General features: G+C 35.7%; 1 protein-coding gene across 1 annotated transcript in view; it reads right to left on the bottom strand.

Moving 5' to 3' along the window:
* Positions 1-1063: 1063 nt before the first annotated feature.
* The window catches only part of LOC102859106 (guanine nucleotide-binding protein G(t) subunit alpha-3-like), a 65177-nt gene continuing 50521 nt past the window's right edge, over positions 1064-15719 (bottom strand). The window contains exons 5-7 of the mRNA XM_006882677.1: positions 3703-3832; positions 3394-3547; positions 1064-1254 (exon numbers count right to left, since the gene is read on the bottom strand). Coding sequence (XP_006882739.1) covers positions 1064-1254; positions 3394-3547; positions 3703-3832 — 475 coding nt within the window. The remainder of the gene's footprint in view (positions 1255-3393; positions 3548-3702; positions 3833-15719) is intronic.

The following is a 15719-nucleotide window of genomic DNA, read 5'->3' as shown; positions in this document are numbered from 1 at the left end:
TATGGCCTTTGAAAACCCACTAGAGGGTCAGCTATGGTTTGGTGCCTACTTGATGGTAAACTGTAACAGTTACTGGTAAAGGAGCTCTAGTGATGTAGTCCATAGGAAAGTGTACTGCTCACAAAAATACAGTGTTTCTCTGATAGTTTGAATCTACTAGCAGCGCTGGGAGAAAGATGGCCAGCCAGGCTCCTCCATTATGGCTTACAGTCACAGACAGACCCTAGCGGACGCTCACTATGAACCGGGATCAACCAGCGGAGGTTGAAGGGAGTGAGGGGAATTATTATCTCTAGGGTTGTGTGGTCTACTTAAGCACTGGCACAGCCACTATGTTGGCTTTTAGGTATCTCTGACTGCTGATAAAATCAGTGGAAGAGTTAGGAAATTTCCTAGGCTTCAAATACCTTAGAACTCCTCAATCAGGGCAAATTTTGAATGTTCTTTTTAGTATGGAGTAGATATATTACTGAAAAACTAATGGCAAAGTCAACATTACTGATCTTTTTTAAGAGAAATGCATACCATAAATAAAATTAAGTGTATTTCTTTTGCATGAGCAATTGCTTATGAATAAAATGTGTAGGAAATTTGTCATTTTCACTTTGTTAAACAGGGAGATGATTGAGTAATAAAATACTTCATATTCCATTAATTCATAGTTTCTGGTATAGACAGCATTGCATTATGAATAAAAATGAGTGCTCTTAAAGTATGGCCAATGGCAACAGTATGAAAAGTCTTGAATTTTTCATTCTTTTATGATTGAGAATTGGTCACATGCAGACATTTACTTCAAAGCAAATCCAGTGTCACTGGTTTATATTGTTCTGAGTTACCAAAATATATAAATTTTATACTTAAAGACATAAAATACACTCCCATATTTAATGTTTCAGAAACATTCTTATGTCCAGATGACAATGCATAAAAGATTTTGTGAAAATTCTTTGCTTGATCCTAGTTATACAACTACATGTGATAATAGCTATTCAAGCTAAACATGTCACACAGCACCTTTTTTTATATCTCTAAAAGCAAGCATGAAAAAGAAAAGAATTGGCTAGAAAAGACCACAATCTTTCAGATTTTCTTTGATGATTATATCTGTAACTGCATCAAACACAAACTTGACATTTTGGGTATCTGTAGCACAGGTCATGTGGGAATAGATTTCCTTATCTTCTTTTTTTAAATTCAGGTCTAGAAACTGATTCTTGATGTAGTTCCCAGCATCTTCGAATGTATTTGGTCCTTGTAAAAAAAAATGTATAAATACATATTTTTGTGTAAGGAAATAAACATCTGTTGTCTTTTACAAAGATTAAATCAATAAGAATTACTGATAAGCTCTAACAATTTAGACTACTACTTCATGTGCTACTGTTTCCTGGACTCAGCATTGCAAACAAAATTAGAGAGGGCTAATTATCAGAAAGTTATGTGGATACTTTGTGCTGAAAACGTAACCCTACGGAAGGTTTCTGATGACGAAAATGTGACCTCAGTCTCAAAATCTTACAATCCCATAGAAATACTAAAGTATTTACACAATGTTAATGAACAATATACGTTTACTTAAGTGTTGAATATACCCTATGCTTATATATGTGTATGTGTGTGTGTGTGTGTGTATATATATATATATATATATATATATACACACACACACATACACATGTTTTAACATGAATGGAAAGAGGAACATAGTGGATATTACTAAAGAACGTTGTTGCTGTGCTCCCTCAAGTGAGAACTGATTCACAGCTGACCCTCCAGTGGGTTTTCAGAGGCAATAAATCTCATGGGGGTTGATTACCCATCTATCTACCCTGGAACAAGATGGATAGGATTTTTTTTTAAAAATGTGTCAAGTTGATTCTGGCTCACAGTAACCCTATAGGACAAAACAGAAGAGCCCCACTGGGCTTCTGAGGTTGTAAATCTTACTGACGTGAAAGGCCACATTTTTCTCAGTTGATGGTTACCAACCAATGACCTTTCCTTTAGCAGCCAAATACTGGGACATCCAGTCTCCCAATCAGGCTTTACCATGAGATTTTTGAGTAAGATCTTGATAGATAGTTGAAAAGGGCAAGGTAAATACTCTGAGGAGGGAATAAAAAAGTGGAATTGACTCTACCAGAATATGTAAGACTAGGATTGAGAAGTGGATGTGAATTTTGGAGAAATTTGTTAGATAGAAATGGAAGAGTTTGGAGGGAATTGGAGAAAATAAAACAGAAGAGATGAAACCCATTGTGGTGACAGAAGCTGAGATGAAATGTGAAAAGTTATGGAGACTTTCTCTGGCTGATGTTTTATCAAAGCAACATTGTGGTGAAGTGTAGTCTAAAGGGAGCTGCACTGTCAGCCTCGAGGCTGGGCCTCTGGTGGTTTGAATTCACCGATGAGTCAGAGGAAGGAAGAAGGATAGTCTGCTCCAGTGCAATTTATCACCTCAGAAACCCGGAGGAGGGTAAACTATCACATGGTTGTACTTACTGGCAATGACTTTTGAGAACTGTAAGTTAATTACCTTGATATCTGTTTTGACAGACTATTCTGATTATAATAACATCTGGGCGGCTTCCTATAAGTGAATGGTGGTAGTGTATTTCTATTTGCACTTAAAAGAACTATCACATCTCATATAATTTCTTTAATAACAAAGCATCCAACTATGTGCAATAATTTTTTAGGTTGGTCCTGAAATGAAAACAATCTTTCTCTGTACTTTGACATTTAGCATCATTGCCTAACAGGATCAGCACTGGCAATCTAATACATACATAAGGCAGAAAAAAAAAAGAAGATGCCATTATTCTCAAGAGGCATTTGTTCTGTTCTTCTGAAAAGTTAATTCAGACTTTGAAAGGCCACTGAGATAGAACACAACATTATAAGATATTAATATTTCTAATTTGGAATAAAATGTATATTTCTATTACAATACTGAAGAGGAGAACACTGGTGGCCTAGTGGCAAGAAGCAAACCTGAAGGTACGTGGGTTGAATCCACTAGAGAAGGATGGGTAATACCTTCCTGTGCAATTAACTGCCTCTAAAAACTGGAGGGTCAGCTATGGTCGGTTGCAATTCAACAGTACACAACAACAACAACAGTATTGAAGATCATACAATTTTCAGTGTCATTTCATATATAGAACAATAATTCTGGTCTACTTAATCACTTTCTGTTTATTCATTAGTGTTTCATTTTAACAGAATCATTGCGGAGAGGGTTCCTATGTAATTATATACTTCCTTCTGCATATTGTACAAAAGTCTCAAAAATTATAAGCCTCATGGTCACAAACATTAAGTGTCAAGCAATTGGGAAAATATGTTTATAAAAAATATTACTATGGGGTTTAAGAGAAGGAATCTTACCAGTGTACTCTGGAAAGCAAATACTAAGATGCACTTTGGTTACTTTTTCTTGAAAGAGGTCTTTTTTATTGAGAAACAGGACAATGGAGGTGGTTGCAAAATACTTGTGATTACAGATGCTGTTGAAGAGGTGAAGGCTTTCATGCATTCTGTTCTGTTAGGCACACGGGATGAGAGCATAAGGAGAGTTGTTATTTGTTAAATATAAATACTATCAACAGCAAAGATCTAGACATAACATGCGTCCTTCATTGAGTAGGGAAACAGCAGTGCTACTGGAAAGCACAGTCGCTGCATTTTTAGACTTACCACTTCTTCATCCTCCACTAGGACCATGTCATAGGCACTGAGCGCAGCACAAAATATGATACATGTCACACCTTCAAAGCAGTGAATCCATTTCTTCCTCTCTGATCGTTGTCCACCTACATCAAACATCCTTTAAAACAAAATAACAACAACAAAAGAAAGAATCTTTCTCAATGCAACATGCCTTTTGATTACTTGACTGCCACTACACTGGATATTGATTGTGAATCCACAGAAAACAAAACGACTGGCAATTTTTACCTTTTTTTTAAAAAAAAAAAAAGTAATGGATCCTATTCTCTTCCTATTCTCTTCAGGATGTGTATTTAAGAGATCAATTAGATTTTTATTGATTATAAAATAAATTAAGAAATAAGTTTAACTTAAAATATTATGTTATTATGTGATAATTATTAATTTATTCATCATTCATTCAACAGATACTAATTGTGTAGATATTGTATGATAGGAATTAGAGATTCAGACTCAGTACTTTATAATCTGGTAGAGGTGGTTGTTGTTGTGTGTCATTGGGTCGGACCCAATACATACTTGACCCTCCAACCGGTTTTCTAAGGCAGTTAATCGCATAATACTGCCTCTGAAAACCTGCTGGAGGGTCAGCTATGGGTCAGTTCTGACTTGACGGCACACAAAAATGATGATGGTAGTAGTTTAACCTTAACTTAATGCACAGTGAAAGGGTGGTGGTTTGAATCTTCTCACTGATGTCCTAGAAGAAAGTCCTGGAAATCAACCTTTAAAAGGTCGGCCATTGGAAATCTTATGAGGCACAGTTCTGCTTTGGCTCACAGGGCTGCCATGAGGTACTGTGGAACGAGGGCAACTGTATTCTTTTCATTTTTCAAAATCACAATTTCTCATTTTCTAGTCCTGTAAGAGCCACCCAACAATCGACTCATAGACTTGACCATAACTCTAACGTAGGTGTTAGGCTAAAATCAAAATGAAGGCTGAAGCCCACCTCAAAAATCCTATGTCAGGATATTTTCTGAAACAAGAAAATCCCATGTCAGGACATTTTTTCTGAAACCAGAACTTAGAAATCCTAAGTCAGGACATTTTTCTAACACCAGAACTCAGAAAATCCTATGGCAGGACATTCCACAGAACCAGTTTCCCAAGACCAGACACTTTATGCACCAATGAGCCACTGCAATGACCTCATATAAAACCTCTAAGGCAACCCCCAGTGCTATGCCCCTTGTTGAGAAGCTTGGTGTGCAGTAAACTTAGAAGAATTCTCCCTCTACCTCGGCGTGGTTCTTGCCTTTGATCGGAGACCATTCAGTCGGTATAGCTGCTACTCTCAATTCCAAAGCCTTGAGCTGCTTGTGCCTTAAACTGCTTGTGTCACATCCGAAAGTCAGTCATTGCTGTTAAGTCAGAACTGATTCATAGCTGATCCTCTAGTGGCTTTTCCAGAGGCTGTAAATCACAGAGCAAGAGATTGCCCATCCTGCTTTGAGGGAGCAGCCAGTGAATTTGAACCGCTAGAGAGACATGGTCTTTCACTAATAACACAGTCCCTTACTGACTACATTGTAGCTTGCATTGTGTTGTTACCGTTGTTGTGTAAAGTTGCGTTGGAACTGACTCATAGCTGATGCTTCAGCTGATTTTCCGGTTAATCGCGTGGAAGGACATTGCCCATCATTCCCCTGGGGAGCAACTGGTGGTTTTGAACAATATGCCTTTGGAATTGCAGAACAGAGTTTTGCCTCTAGGCCACCAGAGCTCTCTTGCATATGGCTTATGAATTACCCTAATAGTTGTTGGAGCTGCTATGTGCCAATCTCTACAGGTCCTGTTATTTTATGGTGGATATGTTGTGGAGTTGTTAGTTTTGTATGAATCTATTTGCTTAGACAAGAGGTTCCCTACCAGTATTTAGTGCCTTGTGGCATCCAAACTCTGGTAAATTGAAATTCCCTTCTGTAAGGAGACTACTCTACTTTCCCTATGCTGGCAAACATGTCTGAGTTAAAATACGAACCTCTTTTTCTCTTCATTTTAATACCCAGGTGAATGTAATGCAATTTAACCCCTAGTCCAATGTTCTTTTAACATAATGTACAACAACCTATAAACAAGATTAAGCTTAGCTTTCTCCTAAGGAAGAGAGGACAAAGATTATTGAGTCTCAGAGTATTATTCATTTTGATAAAATGGCTTCTGAAAGTCTATCTTCGATTGAATGCTAATTATCTTCTCAGTTTATGACTCACTTGATAAGCAATGTTGGTTGTCTTTTTTTTTTTTTCTTATTTTCCCCGGTTCAGACTGACGTAAGGGATGTGGGTCCAGGGAGCACTGAAGATTTCTCTAATGCCATCTGCTATTATCAAACTAAATTACTCATTATCTGTTTGGATCAACTGCTCGGGTTTTGATTTTACATAGATTCTCCTAGGAATTATGTTAGCTAGAAGGAAAGTTAGATTTGATTTGCTGCTTCTGTTATGATAAGTTATTTTTCATGCTTTCTTTTGTTTTCTACTTTAGTTATACCTCTACAGTATAATTTGGAGTTTGTTTTACAAAGTGTAAACTATTAAAACTATTTGGAGATCCCACAGTGAAGTGTTTACTTATTAACTCTTTGACAGAAGCAATGTTCTCTGTCTATTGAGTTTAAAAAGATAGTTATGACAACAATTAACAAACCCCTTCTTATCCATTCTGTGAAAAACAAACGCAGAAATCAAAGGAAAATTATGTGTTGTGTAACTTGATGCCTGATTATAAGAATTCCTAAAATATATATATAGACAATGGGGTGGAAAACATGTGATGTGGCCAGAATTCTCTTAATTCCTTGAATAATTCCTTGCATTCCTTGAATAACCAGAATTTTAATGATGTTGAAGGGAACTATTTTTCTTTTAGATAAGAGTTTTACATTTTATTTTCTAATATTTTTTTAATCCAACCTGATATTTAAGTGTGGATTCTTATATTAGGGGGAAAAGTTTTAAAATGACATTGACTGACTTAGACATTGACTGACTGGACTTTTAGATGCGAGCTGAACCTTGATTATTTTATACATTGCCTGCTGCTTTAATATAGAGTGAACTACTAGAGTTTTATAGCTTTATATAAAACAGTTGACTAAACAGTTGAGTTTTATAGTTCTACTTCAAACAGCTGGCAAAGCTCTTTAGTTTTATGGGTTTATGCTAAACAGTTGGTTAAATATTTGATCATGTAAGTTTATTCACACTTCATATCAGATTAGAATATTATGAAATAATAAACTATCCTTTTTAATGCTTGCAGAATCATTATATAACCTAGGACAGCTAAAGATCAACAATGATCCTGAAGCTAATGCATTTATTGTTGTTGTTGTTGCTGTTATGTGCCATCAAGTCACTTGCAACTCACAGCAACTCTATGTAAAAGAGCTCTATACGTTCTTCTATCCTGTGCCAACCTAGCCATCTCAAATGCACTTATTCCTACCTCTCCAGTCACAGAATTGATCCATCTCATCAAAGGTCTTCCTCTCCTTCATCACCCTTCCACTCTGCCAAACATGATGTCCCTCTCCAAGGACCAGTCCCTCCTTGCAACATGCCCAAAATATGTCAGATGATGCTTCAGAATCCTTGACTCCAGGGAACATTCTGTCTTCACCCTCTCTAGGACAAACCTATTTGTTCTCCTAGCAGTCCATGGTATATTCAACACTCTTCTCTAGCACCACAGCTCAAAGGCATCAATTCTCTTTCTATCAACCCTAGTCACTGTGCAACTCTCTGATGCATAGCACGTAGTTGCGAAGACTAGAGCCTGGATCGGGCACACCATAGTCTCCAGTCTGATGTTGTTTCTCTTCAGTACTCTTGAGAGGTCCTTCACAGCTGACTTTCCCAATGCATTTCGTCTCTTGATTTCCTGGCTGCTGTTACCAAGAGTGTTGACTGTGGAGCCAAGTAAATTAAAACTGTTAGCTATCTCAATCTCTTCACCATCCATACTGATGCTGCCAATTGGCCCAGTGGTTAGAATCTTTGTTTTCTTGATGTTGAGCTTCAGTCCATATAGGAGGCTGCAGTCCTTGACCTTCTGCAGCAAGCGCTTCAGGTCCTCCTCAGTTTCAGCAAGCAGGGTTGTGTCATCTGCATAACGCAGGTTGTTGATGATTCTTCCGCCAATCCTGATTCCACATTCCTCCTCATACAGCCCAGCATCTCGGATGATCTGTTCTGCATACAGATTGAAAAGGTATGGAGACAGAATACATCCCTGACAAACCTCCTTCTTGATTTTGAACCATGTAGTGTCTCCTTGATCTGTTCTGACAACTGCCTCTTGATCCAAGTGTAAGTTTCACATTAGCACAATGAAATATTCTGGGATTCCTATTCTTCTCAGAGTCAGCCACAGCTTATTGTGATCCACACAGTCAAAAGCCTTTGCGTAGTCAATGAAGCACAGATAGAAATTCTTGTGGTATTCTTTGCTTTCTGCTAAGATCCATCAAACATTAGCTATAATATCCCTAGTACCACGACCTCTTCTAAATCCAGCCTGCACATATAGCAGTTCTCTGTTAACATATTGTTCCAAACATTTTTGGATAATTTTCAGCAGAATCTTGTTTGTATGTGAAATCAATGATATTGTTCTATAATTTCCACACTCTGTTGGATCACCTTTCTTTGGAATGGGAACAAATATCGATCTTTTCCAGTCAGTGGGCCAGCTGGCTGTTCTCCAGATTTCTTGGCACAACTTAGTGAGCACATCCAGGCCAGTGTCTGTTTGTTGAAATATGTCAATTGGTATGCCGTCAACTCCTGGAGCCTTGTTTTTTGCATTTATTAAATGGTATCATTTATCCTTTAAGCATATGGCCAGTTGGGGGGCAAAAATCACAATTGCTGATAATTATGTATCTATATACTTAACTACTTAAGATCCAATTGGAGCAAGAATTTCTTTTTAAGCGATTATAGTGAAAAAATGCATTAAAGATATTTTGTCAGAATTAACTTAAGATGACTATATATAAGATCTCTATGTAAGTATATCTGTATCATTATAACTCACACATGACAAACGGGTAGTCAAATTGTTTCTTTGTGAAACAAGTTATTTGTTCTTAATTAAAATAAAGGAGGGCAGAAACTTGTAAACACTAAGAATACACACAGAGGCCCTCATATATTTCTTAACTGTACTAGAATTACAACAAAAAAATAGAAAGTGACAGAATTGAGAGATTTATAATCTGAAGGAAGCCAAAGGATAAAAATAGCTATAATTACTAAAAACATCATATACTTTCTACTAAATGAAAGTGAGATAATTATTTATGTAATTATAGAATTATTGAATAAAGCAATTAATTAAAAGAAATTGTCACTATACTAAAGGAAGACATTATATAATTTAACTTATTATTTTGGTAGTATTAATCACTTTGGGACAAATGTGTAGTCTATAGGAGTTCTTGGAGAAAGCTCATCAGACTAACAAAGCTAAACTGAAATACAGCTTCTAAGTGGGCAAACAGACTCACTCCTTGGCTAAAATGATTCATATTCTACACAATGAAGTAGTGGATATGACTAAAATTCACATTTTAGGATGTTATCATTTATTTAAGATCATAGATTTCTTCAAACGTTTCTTCTCCAAGGTTGAATAAATCCTTGTATGTGTATTTCTGTATCATTTGTTTTGTGAACTAGTTCTGTAGCAATAAAAGCTAACATTTGCATTACATTTTTCATTTACATATTACTTTAGCATCTGTAAGCATAATTTATTCATTAGTTTGACAGAATTCTGGCTTGATGGAAACTCTCAAGTAATTTTCACTAAATTGGATGATACTTAACAATGATGCATATAGTACATTGGCAGAAGTTTGGTATTTTGGTGTTCTTATTTAAAATTCTAGGGCTCCCTAGATAGTGCCTGTCTATCACTACTGACTGTTCTAGATGTATTCTTGGGTAACACTGTGGAACAAAACTCAAAAACATAAAGACAAAGCTTATTGATAGAACCCTAACACGATAGCCCTGGACACCTTTTTTACCCAAAACAAAACTTATCTATAAGGATATAAAATTGAGCTATAAGGCTCAATTTTAAGCAAAAAACTAGACAAGCCTATGAGGTAAACAATAACACCAAGAAGTCATTCATTTCTTAGAATAATCAACTCTATAATGTCAACAGAGCAACCTCTGCTCAAGAAAAATTCCCAGAAGGCAGGTAACATGAGAATAAAAGAGCTCATGGAAAGAAAAATTATAAGAATTACAAGAAAGTGGGAAAATCACAATTGTATTCTTGTTGTGTGCCATTGAGCTGGAAATGAACTCATAGCTAGCTGACCCTCCACTGGGTTTTCAGAGGAAGAAAATTGCATGGAAGGAGCTTGCCCATCCTCTTATGGGGAAGCCAGTGGATTTCAACTGCCTGTAGAATTTCAGTGCAGGTTCTTAACCACTAGGCCACCAGAACTCCACTGTAGGCATTATTAATGTTATTATTATTTTTTTTAGTGTATCAATGGCTGAATGAAAACCCAATCTGTTTGTTTAAACTTTTACTTAGGTCATAATTATAAAAACATAAATAATTTAAATGAATTGACACCACACACAATAAAATATAACTACAGTATCATAATGTTGTCGTTGTTAGTTGTTGTCAAGTTGAATATGACATGTAGAGGCCCTGAACAGCGGATCTGAACCCCGTTCTATCCTTCTTCACACTTCTTGACCCATTAGAGCCCATTGGGGCAGTCACTGTATCAATTAACCTGGTTAAGGGTCTTTCTCTCCTTCGCTGACCCTCTCCCCTTCCAAGCATCATGTCCCTCTCCAAGGAATAGCCCCTCCTAGCAACATGTCCAAAGCATGTGAGGCGAAGCCTCATCATCCTTAGCTGCACCTTCTTCAAGACATATTAATTTGTTCTTTTGGCAGTCCATGGGATGTTCAGTGCTCTTCTCAACACCATAGCTCAGAGGTATCAATTCTTCTTCTGTTGCCCCTATCCATTGTCCAATTCTCAAATATATAGCTAGTAGTTGGAAAAACCATGGCCTGAATCAGATATACCTTAGTCCTCAGACTGCCTTTATTACTCCTCAATAATTTGGAGAGGATCCTAACTGTAGACTTTTCCAATGTAATATATCTCTTGATTTCTTGACTGCTGGTATAATTCTGGATCAAAGTAATATGCAGTTGTTGACAGTTTCAATCTCTTCTCCATCCAACATAATGTTGTCTATCGGTCTATTGGTAAGAATCTTTGTTTTCTTGACATTGAGATGCAATCCATATTGAGGCTGCATTCCTTGATTTTCTACAACAAGTGTTTTGTTTCAAGTCCTCCTCACTTTCAGCAAGCAAGTTTGTGCCATCTGCATAATGCAAGTTATTGATGAGTTTGATCACAGGTGATTTGTACAACGTGATCATGAATAAATGATAATTTAATATATTTTAATATCTGGGCAATTATAGAAATAAAATAGAATTGAAAGATATATTGCTTTTACATTTATCATCTTGAAATGTTATAGAATTTTACATTAAAAAAGTTTTGCACTTTTAAGTTGTACTATTTAATTGTACAAAATAAGAGAAAAACTAAATACTTTTTCTAAGACCACTTATTAAAGACTAACATATATGACTTTCTGAGATTGGACTTAAAAAAGTATTTATGTGATTTAAATAATTCCAATATAATGGGATTTTTCATATATTGTCCCCAAAATTGTTTTCTAAATGTGATTGCTAATAAGTGTCTAATTAAGTTTTCTAATTAAATGTTTTCTAAATGTGTGTGTCAGGAAAGTGTGAGGATGGTATAGATAGAACAAGGATCAGATCTTTTGTTCAGAAGGTCACTATGAGTCATACTTGATTTGATGGCACCTAACAACAACAATAAATGTGATTATGTAAATGAAGGCTTGTTTTTAGAGGAAATCCCTGCATTTGAGTAAATAGCTGTTGTGTTCTTTGTTGTTATTTTCACAAGAGACACCTTTAATAACAAACTTGCTTGAATCAGAGAGAAAGAAAAACTTTGAAAGTAAGTAGTTAGTAACATCTTTTAGTGGTTTTGTGGTAGTAGCATGAAAAACCCAAGTAAGTCCTAACTGGGTCTTGTAATCTAACTCCTATACTTCTTATTTTTTAGTTTTGATATTATAATAGATAATTGGAAATACTCTTCCTAGATCTTCTTTAGGGTAGGCTATAGACAAATGTAAGAGGTTATGTATCTATCTATATAACCTAAAACCAGTTATCTTAAAGTGATGCAAGTTACTTTCTTTAAAATTATTTTTTGTTAGAATACAACTGTACTCCATAGAGTTTTCCATCAGGAATTGCATTGTGAACCCAAAGGTGGCGCCTCTCTGACTGAATCCATCAGTGGCTCTTAGGGGGAAAGTTGGGTAATCTTGTCCCACACACTTTACAGCCCCTGGGAAGCTCACCAGCAGGTTAATTAGGAATTGGTTCTGACTCCACAGAAAGGAGGAAGGAGAATTCTTTTTGTTGTTTGTTTTAGAATTCTTTTGAAGTAACTTTGAGTGGATTTAATCCATCAGCCTTTAAGTTAATACTTAATTCTCCCCCCCCCCCGTGTACATTATCTTTTATACAATCTTTTATTTACATTGTTTCCATTCATATATAATGCATTTTTTAATTTTTTCTTAAAAATATGGAATGCTTCACTAGTCTGCATGTCATCCTTGTGCTAATACTTAATTCTTAACAATGCCATCCTGGAACTCCTATGAACTAAGACAATTCTTGACCAAATTAACCACAGAACTCAAAAAGAACAGTGAAGATGATAAAACTTCAAAAAGATTTTGAGGACTATTATGAAGAGACCCATTATAAGGACAGTGAATCTTTTGAGTAATATTTTATCTTTAAAAATAATTGTAAAAAAACCCACCCCTAAACAATCGAACAAAAATAAACATAGATGCTGTATTTTTTTACTCAGATTATGACTTTTAATATGGGGAGTGTTTGTATGACTTGATAACTAAGTGACATAGATATTCCGGAAAGTAAACATGAGTTTCTGAGGTTCTGTGTGGTAACTGGCAATGGTTATACACTCTTACTTCACAAAATGGGCATAGGGAATGCCAAGGGGCTCTCCTGTTTGCATTCTTCCCAATTATCTGTTCAGTGACAGATTGGTAACCTGAAATTGTCTGAACCACAAGAATAGTCAAAAGCTACAAATCAAGTCCCCTGCTCTTACTCCAAGCCAGTTATTAAACTACCATGTTGCTATATGGAATACTGACAGGAATGCATGTTGTTGTTAGGTTTCATTGAGTTGACTCTGTCTCATAGCAACCCTATGCACACCAGCTCTAAACTCTACTGTCTTGAACCAATTTCATTGTCTTTGACAAACCTACTCCCATTATTTCAGTCACTGAGTAAATCCATCTCATTGAGGGTCTTCCTCTCTTGAGCTGTCTCTCCACCTTCCAAGCAAGATGTGCTTCTCCAAGGACTGGTCCCTCCTTGCAACATGTTCAAAGTATATCAGACAGAATCACAAAATATTTGTCTCCAAGGAGCAGCCTGTTTTCACCCTCTCCAGGACAGATCTGTTTCTTCTCTTAGCAGTCCATAGTATATTCAATACTCCTCCATAATTACAACTCAAAGGCATTGATCCTTCCTCCATCATCATCATCTGTAGTTATTGTCCAGCTCTCTGATGCATAGCAAGTAATTGCAAAGATGATGGCCTAAATCATGTACACCTTATTCTTCAGATTGACATTGTTGCTCTGCAATTTCTAGAAATGTCCTTGACAGCCAGCTTTTCCAATGCAATTTGTCTTTTGATTTACTGACTGCTGGTGGTGTTAAGAGTTTTGATTGTGGAACCAAGCAAACTAAAGTTATCAACAATCTCAATCTCATCTCCATCCATCATGAAGCTTCTGATTGACCCATTAGTGAGAATCTTTGTTTTCTTGATGTTGAGCTTCAATCCATATTGAAGACTATAGTTCTTGATCTTCTACATCAAACGTATCATGTCTTCTTCATTTTAAGGTGGTTTATAAATAGGATAATCAGGACCTAGCATCTAATATAGGAACTTATGATGTGAAAGGCTGCGGCAAACTGCTACCATTGCAGTTGGTAACTGAAAAGTTGAACGTTTTAATTCATCCGGAGGCACTTTGGCAATCTACTTCTGAGTAAAGCAGCCATTGAAAGTGCTGTGGAGCACACTGTCCTACGATACACAAAAGGTCACAGTAGAAACTGATCCTACTGGCAACTGGAAGTTCGAAGATGCTAATGAGCCAATCTTTGTAGAGGTTCAGGAAAGAATGTTTTAGGAAAGAACAGTAAATGCAAAGACCTTAAGAATTGACATTTTCAAGAAACACATGTGTAAGTATGATGATTTGTGAAGAGAGCAGCCCTGAGAAGTCACTGACTTGTTTGTGCTTTATGAAATGTCTGGGTCATGCACTTCCATGTGTTCAAGATGTGACACTAATTATAAAAGCTTTTTAAAAAATCCAGGTAATATTCTAATATGAAAATTCTAATTGCTTTTATCAAGTTACATTAAATATTTACATGGAACTTATGAAAGAAAGAAAGATAAAATAACTCCAATTCTCATTTCCCACAGCTACTGATGATGGATATTATAACCATGATCTAACTGGTCTCAAAGCTCACACTTTGCATCCAGAGTAAAATGCCTCCAAGTGTTTTGCTGAAAAGTTTTGGGTAGAAGATGAGTGTAAGAAAAAAATGGAAGTGTGTCAAGAATGCATTTGTCAGGCATAGGAAGGGCAGAGGGGAGAAGCAACTGAACATGAGTTGCCAAAGGAAAATTCTAGAAACTAGATTAAAGATCAAGAGACTAAAAAAAAAAGCCTTTGCCAAAGCAGAACCCTGCAACAGTGAAGCTAAGACTGAACACACACTTTCTCATATTACGCACCACTAAAAGAGGACATTCATTGCAATCTTTGCACTTTCTTTATCGTAATTTGATCTTGGGCCCATCAATCAGAACAGTATTTGTGGGTCTGGAATTTAGATATATATTTGGGAGATATTTCTTCTCTGTTAACTTGATATTATCTTAGCCACTCACATAAAAGTTATTATAATTATTATATATAAAACTATATATGTAATTTTTACATTTAAACTATTTTAAAGTTTTTATTTATCCGAAATAAATGTTGTATTAAAAACTAATGTCAATTCTCTCCTTTTTCTTCACAAATGAACTCAAATAATGTGTAATTTCTCCCCACCTTTTTTTGACCTTTAACAGTGTTTCTATTATTGGTAGTGTGGGTGATTAGTAATATTTATATTGATTTTTATTGTTTCTAAATTATACATCTGGAATTTTAATGTTTAATGTTCTCTCTTGCTTGTAATATATAACAAGACAAACCATTTTATGTTTTTTTGTAGAATAGATTCCTTTTTCTTGGTCTGGTAAATGAATGATTTTGAAATAAGATTTCCAGGAGGGCTTGATAATACAAGAGCATGAAAACAACCAATTCATTTTCATACTCAAAACAACTTACATATACTTTGTATTTCCAGTAAATGACATCATATTCAAATAATTCAATTCTGAATTATTTGCATTCTTAAATTAAGCAAACAAATTTACTAAGAATATTTCAAGCAAATGGGAGTGTAGGTAGGCAAAGGATATAGGACCCCTGTTATCATCACCTTCTACTTAAATATCTATATATCTATATATAGATATATCTATATATCTATATCTATCTATATCTATATCTATCTATCTCTCTATCATCTATCTATATATATATTTCTCCATAGACTTTCATTTTGTAATGTAAATTCTAGCCTCTTTCTGCGCCAAGTTATTTTTCTCTTGAGGGTGTGGTTTATAACCTTGAGATCCTATTTAGGGGAATGCTTTTGGAA

Source organism: Elephantulus edwardii, unplaced genomic scaffold (assembly GCF_000299155.1).
Source record: "Elephantulus edwardii isolate Elephantulus edwardi_28Jun2011 unplaced genomic scaffold, EleEdw1.0 scaffold00022, whole genome shotgun sequence".
NCBI lineage: Eukaryota > Metazoa > Chordata > Mammalia > Macroscelidea > Macroscelididae > Elephantulus > Elephantulus edwardii.
The sequence above is the reverse complement of the archived record's forward strand: the minus strand, read 5'-3'. Positions and strand labels throughout refer to the sequence as shown.